This window comes from Nyctibius grandis, chromosome 10 (genome assembly GCF_013368605.1).
Source record: "Nyctibius grandis isolate bNycGra1 chromosome 10, bNycGra1.pri, whole genome shotgun sequence".
NCBI lineage: Eukaryota > Metazoa > Chordata > Aves > Nyctibiiformes > Nyctibiidae > Nyctibius > Nyctibius grandis.
Window position 1 is genome coordinate 12,130,142 of NC_090667.1, and position 13,502 is coordinate 12,143,643.

The window sequence follows — 13,502 nt, forward strand, 5'->3', positions numbered from 1 at the left end:
ACATGTTAATATAACATGTTGTATGCTAAAGGTGTTACTCAAAACTGAGGTATTTAAAAGAGCTGCCAAAATCAGGACTGTATTAATCTATTACAAAAAAGGTACGTTATGGCTTCTTAATAATCTCAAATGCAAATTTTTCTTCTAATTATGCTTATGTTCTTGTGCTAATTCGTTCTTTGCTTTCTTTAGGAGCGTTGTGCCATTCTCCTAGAATCTCTTACTGGTTATCTGTAAAATAAGAGAAAGGAAATTTACATAAGAATTATCTTTCTTTTCCTCAGACCTAGATTTTTAGTCCATTTCTCAATAAAATTTTGCTGCTCTGAGCCACTAGTGAAATGCCACCATTCAATGTCTCTGAGGGACTCGGGACCACATAATGCAAGGCTCAGAAGTTCCTGTGTCTGCTGGGGATTAGAGGTTCAGCTTCACCCGATGAGAGTTAGGCACCTGTCCAGCTACAGCCCTTTTGAAAATCTCCTCCCGTTCCCTTTGGTATCTCTAAATGCCCCTGTACCAATGAGGTCGGGATCCACAGAGCAGTGTGAGCTCATTTCACGTGTTCCAACAGGGCTACAAGTTTACAACTTTTCAACAGCATGACTCAGGAAACTTGGAAGTCAGAGTGATTTGCATCTACATCTAACTGAAAAGAAACCACCCCAAAATTATGAAAAAGAAGAGAGGAAGAAGATAAATTTAAAAATATGTTCTGACCTGGAAAGCTAGGCTGAGAGTAATTCAGAGCTGTCAGAGAACGCTAATCAATTCACAGAATAAGAAAACAGCCACTCCTAGGACTAGCAGAAGATGCTAATAGCATTTCTTTCTAAAAGCAAATCTCTTCTCTCTCTCTCTCATTCCCTTTCTCATTTTACTGATAAAACTTGGCTGTATATGGATTGTCGGCTGTATTTGGACATTAATTTGGACATTTGGCTCAACATTAATTCATAAGCTATCAATGAACAAAAATGATAAAAATCAGCATTGGTTACACTAGCAGCGGCCAAATGCTCATATATTTCTTAAAGAATATTTTATAATTTCTTAGTTAGGTAGAACCCTACCCATGTCCATGAACCTACAGCCATTGTTTCCTCTCTGATTTAAATGGATTCTAATTGTTTTTTCAATTTTTAAGAGAATCATCGTTTAGACAGTCCAATACATTTACATGGTTATTCTCTTACAGATATTTAATGAAAAAATGTTCAGGAGACAAAAATGGTTATGAGGAAATGTAAAATAAATGAGTATTTAAGAAGCAGAAGAAGTTTGTAGACTCCTTACTCTCCCAGGAATCATCCCTGCTTCTCCAGCAGAAGGTTCTTTAAGTCTTACCTGCAAAGTGAAGACCACTCACTCCAGGATGAGTTGTAATAGCGATCTCTGGCCTGCACGGAGATCTTGTCTTTTGGCCCACTCGTTGGAATCTGAATAGACTGCTCATCAGTATCATAGATCTATGAACAGGGCACAACTCCATCAGTGGATTGTAAAGGTCACACAGAACACACAATAAAGTGTCGGACAGATTGCAACAAGCACATGTAACTCAGAAATCCCACTGGTAGTCTATTGTTTCAAAGGCACCAATCTTCACCCACAGATACTAAAGTCTTGAGGACTTCTGAGAACTTGAGCCTCAGCAGAAACAAAGTAAAAAGCCCACTTCCCACTGAAGTTAGTGTTGTAAAGTGATCCAAACCCCAGACTAAAAGAGTCATTAAACAAAGGGGTTTATTTGTTTATCTGGGTTTTTCTCTTTTTTCTTCTTCTCCCAGAGCGGGAACCCTAAAAGACAGAAGTTTCTGCTTTGCAGTATCGTTGAAATTTCCACTGAGCACTTGTGGCTGATACAAGAAGCACTCCGCAGACCCGCCAGTTTCTCGACCTAAGGGACTGTACAAGACGGCCCCACTAAGAGCCAGGAGTCAGCACTAGGGGAATGGCCCCATCTGCTGGGCCAGCCTTGCGTATTTTTTTCACATAGAAAAAGACATCCTCTAGTGTCTTTGGTTTCATCAGTTGACAAACTGGAGTGATCATTACATTTGTTTACTTTCCTGATTGCTGGACCAAGGAAGAGCAGCACTGCAGTTAAGGACCTGCAGTGGGGTCAACTGGTTTGTGTATTTCTTTCCAGTTCTGCTGTTGATTTCTTTGCCAACCTAGGCAAATCGCCACACTGCTCTTATGTACCCTTTAGGGTATCCATGAGCATTAGCGAAGGAAGCAAAACCATTTTGCGATTTAAAGCTAATACAGAGCAGCCATGCCTAGTTAACAATTAACTAATAACTGGAAAGTGAGTGGCAAAGACTGCAGCCTTTGCCAGTCTCCACAGAAATGCTACCAAACGAGTCACTGATTCCTTACTTGCCAATTCATCTATAAAGAAAGTCTGAGCTACTCAGGTACAAGCAACATACTAGGAAATCGGTGCAGCAGATCCTAGACTTCTTGATTTGGAAATTGGGATTTTCCCACATTAGGACCCACACAGCCTACTAATGAATTAGTAAATACTTTTCTCACGCTAGCACAGCTATGCAATGCTGGGCACGATGTTATCTCCCCAGTTACGTGAGAGTTGCATCCACCCCAGAGTGTGTTATTTGACTGTTACTGCTCATAGGACTGAGAAGGAGGTCTTTTTCTGCCAAGACAGAACCTTGCCACATTTGGGTCTCAGCACCCCTTTTTTTTTTTTTTAATTCCAGTACATGATTCTTGCATACTAAGCTTATATTATTTATACTGTCTGTTCAAGCAAGAAAATATGTTTCAAATGTTGTATCTCTACCTGGCTTTTGCGTTTCTTTGCACTTTCAACTTGGACCCTGAAAGTCAAAGGGAAGTAGGACTTTGGTGTGCTCCATGTTCTGGGATATGTCCAGGTCACTGTTCCATTTGTGGCCACATACTGACATTGGGGTGGGTCAGGTTTTACTGCAAGAGAAAATATAGAAGGAATTCATTCACATTAGTGGCATAATATCAGATGTTGGTGTCCTGCTGTTGATAGTTTTATGGGAATCAGCTTTGGGAGCCCCCATGAGATTACGAGAGCGGTAGGCATGATGTGTAAGAACTGCCTTGTATGCTTCTTACGGAAAACTAAGCACAGTCCCAGAGTCTCTCTGGGTAAGATCCTTTTTTTTTGCGTGGAGGGTTGCAGAGGGCTCTCTGTTGGACACAGAGGAATATCTTCAACCCCTGCTGACCGTTAGGGCATTTAGCAAAACATCTGTTTCTTCAGAATGCTGCTGCTTCTTTTTCCTGTGCCCTGTGGCATCATGGTCACAACTGGTCCTTTTATTTCCTGTCGGTTTCTATGAACCTGCCCTGGATGCTCATCTGTGAGAATGGATCAGGAGGGAAGCATGCATAGCATTAACCATTATCAGAGTAAATCTGCAGTTCTCAGAGAAGAGTCTGTTGGGTTATTGGTTATTCTCTGACTTCTCCCACATACCCCTTCCAAACATGTCCATCTAATAGAGAAGGCTACAGAAACTTCTGGGAGATGTGGGAGGTGAGAGGGTTGGAGGTCACAAGCTAGGGAGATATTGCCTCTTCACTTCCTCATCCTCTTCCAGACTGCTGCTTGATTTGTTTGCCCCTGTTCCTGTAACTGGGGGCTTGATACAGACTTCAAGTAGAATAGGGCAGGGATTCCCAAGCTTGGTTTGATTAGCTACCGTTGTTAGTTCCACTATCAGCAGCAAGAATAAAGCTAAGAATTAACCACTATTCCTGGTTTACTCACTGATATCTCTGATGAAGAAGCTGCTAGTGTAGTTTTCATATTCCACCTCGTCAATGACCTCCAGGAACATCTCAATTGGCTGGTGCTCTTCAGCAAATGGACAGTAGTTTTCTTTCTGGCACTGGGCTGTGTATTCAGTCACTGATTTATCAGTGTGAGCTACAGGGCTGCTGCAGGTTATGTCTCCTTGAGAACTGAATACAGAACAGAGAAAAGTACTGGAAATGCTGGTTTGTTCTGAGAATTTGTTGCCACAACAATAACATGTGGTTGGTAAGGTAATGTTTTGCTGTTGCCTGTACCATTGTACTGCTGCGCTTCAACAGCTGCAGAAACAGTTCAGTGGGAGTTCTTACATTTTCAGTGCTGTATTACATATTAATGTAAAAATCACAAGAGCCCCCCTGCCTTAGCAGAAGGAATTAGTGTTTAAACCTAAACCAGGATATCTCATTTCTCATTACACCACTGTCCCATGACAAGCTCTGGTATCTTACTTTGTTCCTTAGCACTTTCCAAAACCTTGCTGGAAGAAATAAGGGAAAGCTAAATTGTATCTATTAGGAAATAGATAACAAAAGCCATCTATAACATAATACCTGAATCTGGTTCTATTTTTGCATTCAGCAAAATAAAACACTTGCAGTTGTTTCTTCTTTAACAAACTGAAGTGACCTTTGCTCAAGCACTCCATGTTTTGGAGAAACCCCCAAGAATAGTGGGAGGCAGGAAATCCCCACAAGGTTCCCCTCACATATTTCCCTCATAGGTTTCTGCAGTGTTCCTCAACAGAGACTTGTCAGTGGCCATGTGGCTTTTGCAGTGGGTGCAGCCTCCCACTCCCTTAATTCCACTGGATCTGCTGTGAAGGGACTCAGTGCTATGATTGTTTCTGCTTTTGGCTCAACTTCCTCTCTCCCCTGCATGAACTGTTTTTGCTATTGCTTAAGTTGTTCTGTGGCTGTACTGTAGCAGCTGTAACAGTCCTGTGGGAGTTGTTGCATTTTCAAGTCTTCATTAATTTCTGAGCAACTTCCATGCCCTTATTAGTTAAGTTAGTCCCAGTGATGGCTCAAAACATTTTGCAGATGTTCAGACTCTGGAAGTGGGATTCCATGCCTTCTACATGTCCTCAATAGCCTAAAATCCAGGATCTCCTACGCAGAGTAACACAAAGGGCTGTTCTGGCCTTACTATGAGGTTGTTAAGGAAAGTACAAGCTTTTACCCTTTTAGACTTCTGATTGCAAACTTCACATTTGGACTCTCATTTTCTGTCATCCATGAACATATGAAAATTCCAGAGTAGTTCTTTGCCTCACATTTTAAAAATGTCCTGTTTGGCTCTAGATGGAAAAAGAAAGAAAACATGCTTTATATGCTTTATTTACTCTTTTTGCCAAAACAGTCAAAGCAGAGAGAAAATGGTAAAATGGTAATCCACTAGACTCCCACCTACGCTGGCAGGTGGTGGGTACGTAGGCAGACACAGTCTCATGCTGCCCCTTGGGCAGCCACCTGTAGGTAAAAAGCCATTTAACCACAGTTAGTGGCTGAAGGCTGGTTGACATGGCACCACATTAACCACATCTACGTGGCTATTGACAGGAGCTGGAGCATACCCAGGCTGTTGTAGATAGCTGTCAGTAAGGGATTTGTACAGACAAATCCATTGTTCCTTTCACAAAGAAACATTGCAGCTGTTCAGTTGGCAAACCTCTGTATCTGTTACCCCGCACAGGAGAGTGCAGGCAGTGGATAATCTCACGTGTTCACACACTGGGGCACTCGATGGAGAATGTTTCCACTGTGAGAAGCGAATGAGGCCTCAGTATAGGCGTGTATTTCATTTCTGCTGCCCAGCACTGCAGACTCTTAACAACTCTGTATTGTACCCTGAATGTAACTGGCAGACCAGCCTACTGCATCTGATATGTGCGTCCAAGAGCCAGGGAAAAAGCCTTGGAAATAAGTTCCTGGCACTACAGTGAGGGACTGCAATATGAAACTCAGATGAGTGAGGGTCATGCAGAAAATGCAAAACATCACAGGCTTGTCCCAGTGGGTTAATTGTGAGCAGAGAAGCCCAAATGACAACACTTAATGTCTAGGTCAGTCCCTGGTCCTGTCAGATCATGTAGCCCTGGTTTTGCAAACCCTTTCCTGAGTGCTGGGTCTGTGAGAAGGAGGCAAAGCAAGTCAACTGCTCCCCCACCAGAAAAGCAGTGGTGCAGTATTGATGTCATCCTGTATCTAATCATTCCTACCATCACTCCATCCCATGGGTCTAGAGAGTCCTAAATTAATCCCACAGCAACTGATTTCTATGCTGCTCATCAGTTGCTCCATATACACACCCACAAAAGTAATCATTTGCCTTTCACCGTCAGTAAAGCATTTGAAGAGGACTATTTTAAAGTGGATATTTCACATGCATTTCTCCAGAGAGCTCCCTCTGGTCCTCACAAAGCTCCAATGCACAAAGCTGAGCAAGATACATCACACCAGCTTATGACTGTACCTTTAAAGCTTTTCAGAATTGACCTTATCATTTGCCCATTGGAGTCAATTTTAGTTATGAGGAAGAAATCATAGCTGATGATTTCATGGGTATTAGCTGTCAGACAGGTGTAGTTGCCAGCATCTGGGAATTCTTTCACTTCAGCAATCACAGTCTTTCCAGTTCCTTTCAGTTCGGTGCCCTTTTTCCAGTAAACTGGTAATGCTTCATCAGATGTGTTACAGGTGAGCTCCACTCTTTTAGCTGGTGTCTCATCATTCCACTCTGATTCTATGACGTACACTGGACATTGCAGAGAAAGACATGTTAGCAGCTACTCATACTTAACAGTGTGAAGATTGAACTGAGCCCTTTTTTCAGCTCTACTCTCCAGGAAAACTGCTAACAAATCTCTGGCTTTCTTGCCTGAGGCCTCACCATCACCTGGAAATCTTTACTACAAGAAGAGGTTTGAGTTAGAAATTTACAATGTATCTAGAACCTGCTGATCAATAGGGATGGCATTTTTATGGAAGAAGTGATTTTTGTCCATGTTCCCAGAGAATCTTACAGTGGTTCATAACTGTAGGAAGTAGGCAGGTACCTTTGTTTTAAAGGTGAGGATGCCAGGACACACTGAGCCCAGGTATTCCTCCTGCACGTGGCCGTTGACATTGCTCACAGCATGGCACGTAAAATCCCTCCATACTATGGTGCTTTGCTATGGTGCAAAGCTATGACACTTCACCCTCTTCAGTGTCAAAGGTCTGTGAGTGAGCAATGGGAAGAAGGGGAGCTCTGGGCAAATGGTGTGCATTTGCCTGTAGCTGATGCTGTTTTCCATTTTCTGTAGGGAGCACTCTATGCTCCTACCACCCTGGTCCCAATGGAGCAATTACTAAGAGACGGGGGATCTCTTGAGCTACAGCAGAGGTAAATGGACTGCAACAGGGAGATGTGGTCTTCTGAATGCCATCTTGTAACTCTGAAGTGCCCTGCTGGTCTTTCCAAATTAGAAGACACACCATGTAACAAAATAATTTGGAACAATTCCATTAAAGAAATATCTTATCTTGTCTCTTTGCTGTGGTTGGCTGAAGAACTTCACCTACACTTCGGTGTGGCAACAGTTCTTAAATTCAACTCTTACTGCTCAGATATACTATTGCTGTCACAAGTTCCCCAACCATGTTCAGTGCCCTTAGAGACTCTTCTACATGCAAGAAGTGGCAAAAATTTGTTTCTTAGTGTGTCAACACCACAGCAAGCACTCAGCTCAGGAAATCAGAGTTCTAGTGAGCTCTAAGACCTTTTCACCAGAGCATTTCACTACCAGGATGAAAGCTTTAAGACTTCACCACAAAGAAGAAATACATGTCAAACGTTGAATCTAAAATGGCAGAAAGCACACAGCTCTAGGAAGCTTGGAAGTTTACCAAACTGCTTATGGATATTGAAAGCACAGGCAAGGTAAATCTTACAGACTTCAAATGCAAAGATTATTCTCAATACTGACAAACATGTTTGCAGTTTTCAGCACCATGGTATTGCTCAGGGAACCCACAGGATAAATAATGTTTTAATGTAAAGATACGGGGAACAGTAATTGAATTACTTTTTACAAATAAAACACAATCAGATTGAGAATGCTTTTCTCATGTTGATTAGGGTCCTTCTTTTTGGATGATCGCATTGTAGATGGCCTGGATTATGGAGCTACACTGGGTGAATAAGAACAGCAAATTTGATTATCTGAACTTAGCCCTATTTTCTGGTAAGTTATTCAAAAGATTTATTTGCTTATTAGTGAACCTATATTTTCACAAATGTATTTGTATTTAATTTATTTAGCAGAGAAGCTAGATAAACTACTTCTAGGTTTTAGGTTTTACTGTGAAATAGTCTTTTTGACAATTAGTTGTTCACTTGTTTGTTTGTGGGCCGTTACCTAAGTCACAAGATACTGTTTCTGCTTCCAGACTGCATGACTGAAACTTTTGAAACAAGAGAACAGGGAATAGGAAATAAGACAAGTTTCTAATGCAAATATTCAGAATGGCTGTTGTACGACATTTTGGGACTTCTCAATATTGCTTCCATTAATACCAATTAGTTGGCTAGTTATTCACAAACAAATAGGAAGAACCTTCACCTAAGACACCATAGTTAACAAATTCTGTGCTTGTGGACGGAAGTATAATTCTGAAATACCCTTGTGTCCTACAGTCAGCTGCAGGTCTCAGTAAGTGAAGACTGCTTACCATTATCCCTCAGTTTCCACTGCGCTTCCAGAAGGCCAGCAAAGGAAAACAATGAAAGTAAGGCAAATAGTAGGTGAGACATCTGTAGAGAAAAAATAAATTACTAAACTTCATTGAGGATTGCTGAGTGTGTACTGAAATTGAGCTCAATGCTGGACAGGGTAATAAGAAGACAGAGTCAGTTCTGGTGAACTAAGAAACATTCTCCCATTCTAAGAACTTTTAGACTACATAAAAATTGAATATCAAGTTTATACTGGAGCTCAAGCTAAGATTTTGATCTGCTTGTTATTCACACTGCAAACCAGTTTAGAGAAGAAATCACAGAACTTAGAGGAAATTGTGTGCATAGGTCTTCTACGGTCAGGAGCGCAGAAGCATTCCCAGGTCCCTCCGTTAAATATTCCTCATGCAAGAAAAGCCCTGCTGATGCCAGGGAGGCTAGCTGCATGAACAAGGCATTGGACTAAAGGATCAATGGACATTAAACTCCAGTCAGACAAAGCTTATATGTATATTCCTTGATTTGAGCATGTCAGTAGTCCTATGAAAACAAAGGATTGCAAATAAAATGAAGGACCTGCTGAAGTGTTTTGCTGGACTCTAGTTTTTACCATCTTTGTGAGAACAAGTGACAGCAGTGTCAATAATGCAGTGTAGAGCTGGTGTCAATACTGACACTTGCCTAACTGGTACTAGTTCTAGTACCCACCTGAGGCTGCATAGTCTAATTAATTTTGCAAGCAATTTCAGGTAAATTTCCTACTGGATTCAGTGCCACAGCTATATTTGCTGAAATGGCTGTATATGTGTATCATTGTTGCTGTGTTCATTTGAGACGTATACGTATATCTCACTTGAGAATATATAAGTATATAGCTGTATATTCAATACATAAATGTATATTTGTCCTGAATTCAAAATACAGCTAGAGCTCTTCATGAAACACAAAACATATTTGCCAAATATTGTAGTCACCACCAGGCACATAAAAAACTTTAACAACAGTTATTTAGATACACTTTCAGACCTTTTTCAACTGGAGATTAAGGCAAATGAATAGGAGTATGACTTAGAAAAGAGATTGGTGAATGTATTTTTCAAAGTCTATTCTAACTACAGTGGGAGTCTGAATGCACAAGAAAAACACAAAATTAAGTGGTTTGGTTGTTTTCTCCTCCCAAACCAGTCTTTTTCAGTGACGGAATAGTCCTCCTGATTTCTTTGTATGTGGTATGAAACATTTTTTTTTGGGTTTATGGAGGAAAAGTACGTGTATATTTCTATGTGCACTAAATCTATTACTCCTTGGCAGCTCCTGCTATTATTGGCAGTCCCTAATCTTGATCGGAGGTCAGCTGTCTCTGGACCAATGCCAAGAAAGCATGCCATCTGATTTTGTCCAGCACAGCTATTAATGGGACCAGAAGATACAAGTACAGTATCTGGAGAGAGTATCTAGGAGAGGAACCAGCTCCCTTTGCATCTGCACTGAGAGAGAGGCAGGAGCCTCAGTGAAAAGCCCGATACTATCAGGCAGCCTATGAGCAGTATTAAAGTTTGCCTTCATTAAAAGGCAAACATTCTTACCTCCTGATGATTTTCTAATGCAGGCAGGATTATCTGTAACTTGCGAAAGAAAAATACGTTTTGCAGCTTTCTGAAAGATGCTAATTTCTTTCATTGTAACAGGACATTCATCACTATGCTTCATAAAACCAGTGTCTGAGGTACCAACTAATACTTGGAGAAGGGTGTAAAACATGCCTTCTTTTCCATATCAACCTTTCACTAAAATTGAAACCTTGAAAACAGAAAAGTTTCTCCTGGTTTTAGGGAGAAGCTTCATGATTCAGGTTTTTGATGAAAAAAGTTAACAATTTCCATGGAAAATTATTCAATTTTTGAGACGGGGGAAGAACAACACCACCCCATCTCAAAATGTTACTGAAAAATTAATCAGAAATAAACTCAATTTCTGAACATCACTAATTGGTGCAGTTGCCCGAGCACTTCATAGATGAGGAGAATGCACCAACATTGTATGTTCTCTGTGATCTGGAGCATGAGCTACTGTAAATCAGCACAGATTCCTTCACTGAGAATCACAGAATAACTGATGTCAGAAAGGACCTCTGGACATCATCTGGACCAGTCCCAGCTCAAGGCAGGGCCAAGTCAATGGTGTTGCATTTTTTTTAAAACAGAGAACGTTCTGACCATAAACACATATTTGTCAATGCACACACCCCAGCAAACATGAATACTGGTACGATACAAAAGATTATTACCTTATAACATTAGCTATTCTGTTAGTTAGGTAACAATTTGATGAGCTATATACAAATATACGCTATATGCTTAACTTCAGGCACATAAGCATATAAATACTGTCCTGAGAAAAATGTCACAAACACTATTTAAATACACTTCTAAATAAATAATTTTAAGTTTTCATTAATTTCATCTGAAGCAGCTGGTACCCGCCTTGTGTTACCCCAGTGTTAGAGAAGAAAGGCATTCTCACCTTTTCCTGTGATGCCTGTTAGCTGAAGTTGCCAGGCAGGTTGGTTTTGTGATCTGAAGGAAGCGAAGTGCCGGCTCCCTTATAAATACTTCTAAACTCTGAAAGGAAAGGGATGCTCCGTTTCACCGCAATACCACAGAATTGCAACACGTGGCTTGAGTTCCTTTTTTACATAGTGGCAGAGCTAAAGCAAAAAAAAAAAAGTTTGGGACTCCCAGGTAAACTTTAAAGAGGAAATGAGATTATGAGATTGTTACAATGACCTTTATGGTATGCCAGAGGCATTTCCTTTCCTGCCTGATTTTCTGTCTCTCTCGTGCTGCCTGTTCATCATCTGAGGAAGAGTAAATACAGACCAAACAAACTTCCAAAACTGTCTGATGGGAAATATATTATGAAGACAGAAGGAGAACGTTAAATAAATTATATCTATTTCTACCTGGTAAGCACAAAAGTGATAATTACGTGAAATAAAATCCCAATTACCACATCAATCAGAAGTAGAGATAAGGGAAAATTAATTGTTTTAGAATTGTATTTATTCTAAAAGTTGAGACTTAGGTCAACCAAAAAATAAACAATTAATTCTGGTTCAGAGATAAAACCCTGAGATTGTCACGTTATTTTATGTTGCAGTTTTTAATATAACCTGTTGTTTTTTCTTTATAAACTGATGTTCCTTTTAGACCTGTACTCAAGCATAAGAAAAGCCCCATACATAACATATAATTTGAAAATGAGGAAAAAGTTTCTATTGATTTTTTTTTTTTTATTTTTTGTGAAATAGAAAACCATTCACCTTATTTGTCAGGCAAACCAAAACTGAGTTGTTGTTCTAGCCCCGTTCCAAACCTGAATAAGGTGACTGAAAAGTTATAAGCAAGAAGAAAGACATTGCTTATCAAAGCAATAAAAATGGTTTGAAATTCAACCTGACATGCTTTAGGAATTCATAAAGAGACACAACTCTATCCTGTGTGCTTTCTAGTGACAGGATTATTCCCACAGCCCAGAGATCGAAGCTATAATGTAGTAATTCAGCAATGAAAAGACGGTGCCTGTCCATTCTGGTATAGTCAATGATCTTTCAGAAGTCCTTCACACGGATGAAACAACACAAGCATCTGCAATATGTTGCATATTTGGTGCCCCCAAATATGGCAAGAACATAAAACAAAAGGAGGAACAACCCACATTAGCAGTGAGACAAACTTATTATGAACCCCAGCGGTTCCCAGTGCATGGGGTTCCTGTTTATTGTCACACATCTGGGAGGCACAACAGCAGAGAGGGTGGCATGCTCTGATTTGAAGGAGGGTAGTTTCAGGGCTCTGGATTAACTGTGCTGAAAGCTTTACACAAATATATAGTATTGCCAGTGGAATCTTTTTCTCTCCTAGTCATCCTCTTCAAAGAAATACTGCTTGAGGAGGATCACATACACCTTTGGCAGCTGAGCTTTAACTCCCTCCCATCTGACAAAACACAAAAGTAGAGCATTGCAATCTCAGTTAGGCCTAACAACTTCCCTGCTGAGCCCAACGTACCCAACCTGTTACTCGGACGTCGGCCCCAGACTTCCCTTTGCTAGAGCTCACAGCCAGAGCTGGGCAAGAGCAGAATGAGAGGGCTGCAGGCTGTGCATGCGCCTCTCTGAAGCAGGTTTGAAATGGGAGCTCTGTCACAGAGAAAAACTGTTCGCTTCACATACTGTATACTGAATCTGGATCAAAGTGGTTTATTGATTTATTCATGACACAGAATTGACCAGCAAGCAGTGAACTATTCATTTGAGATCCACATCAATAATATAACAGATAAGCCAGAGTACTAGACACTTCCAAAATGTCAATTAATACCTATACATCTCCACCCTCCACTTACCCCAAAAAGCTCCAGTCTCCCCCTCCCACAAATACACACAATCTTACACACACACAGTGGAAGGACGTGTGGGTTACAAGCACATGTACCGTCTTTGCATCTGGCTGATGCTTGTCGTCTTCTCTTACATGATCATTTGGGACAAATGTCTTCTCAGGCAGTTTTGAGTCTTCCATTCCCATACACTGTTTATATTCCCACTCCTCTCTTAACAGCTGTTGTTATCCAGGCCACTTTGCCAAAGGGGGGCTGCGCAGACGCTGACACTTCTGCCGTTGTTGTTTCACTGTTTAGAAAGAGAGAATGGCAGTCTGAGAAAGCATGTTGAGAAAGATGTGGCATAAGCAGCTGTGGCAGAGGCAAGGGAAAGGTATTCAAAGTGTTCCAGGTGACAAAATGGTCTCCTGATTGAAGCACTTAGGGCAGCTCTCCTTTCACAAATGAGAAAGAGCCCAGGCTGAATCAAAGTTAGGCAACACTTTTTTCCCATTTAAGACCATTTCCAAAACTCCTTTCTGGATAACACACAAATTTAACAGCAAGCCAGCAATGA

General features: G+C 40.8%; 1 protein-coding gene across 1 annotated transcript; it reads right to left on the bottom strand.

The window, feature by feature from the left end:
- Positions 1-1,343: 1,343 nt before the first annotated feature.
- IL12B (interleukin 12B) lies at positions 1,344-8,620 on the bottom strand. Its single transcript, XM_068409595.1, has 6 exons — positions 8,539-8,620; positions 6,299-6,580; positions 5,006-5,123; positions 3,779-3,972; positions 2,813-2,958; positions 1,344-1,469 (listed from the first exon to the last, which is right to left on the bottom strand). The coding sequence occupies exons 1-6, from the start codon at positions 8,618-8,620 to the stop codon at positions 1,344-1,346; spliced, it is 948 nt and encodes a 315-aa protein (XP_068265696.1).
- Between the last annotated feature and the right edge of the window lie 4,882 nt (positions 8,621-13,502).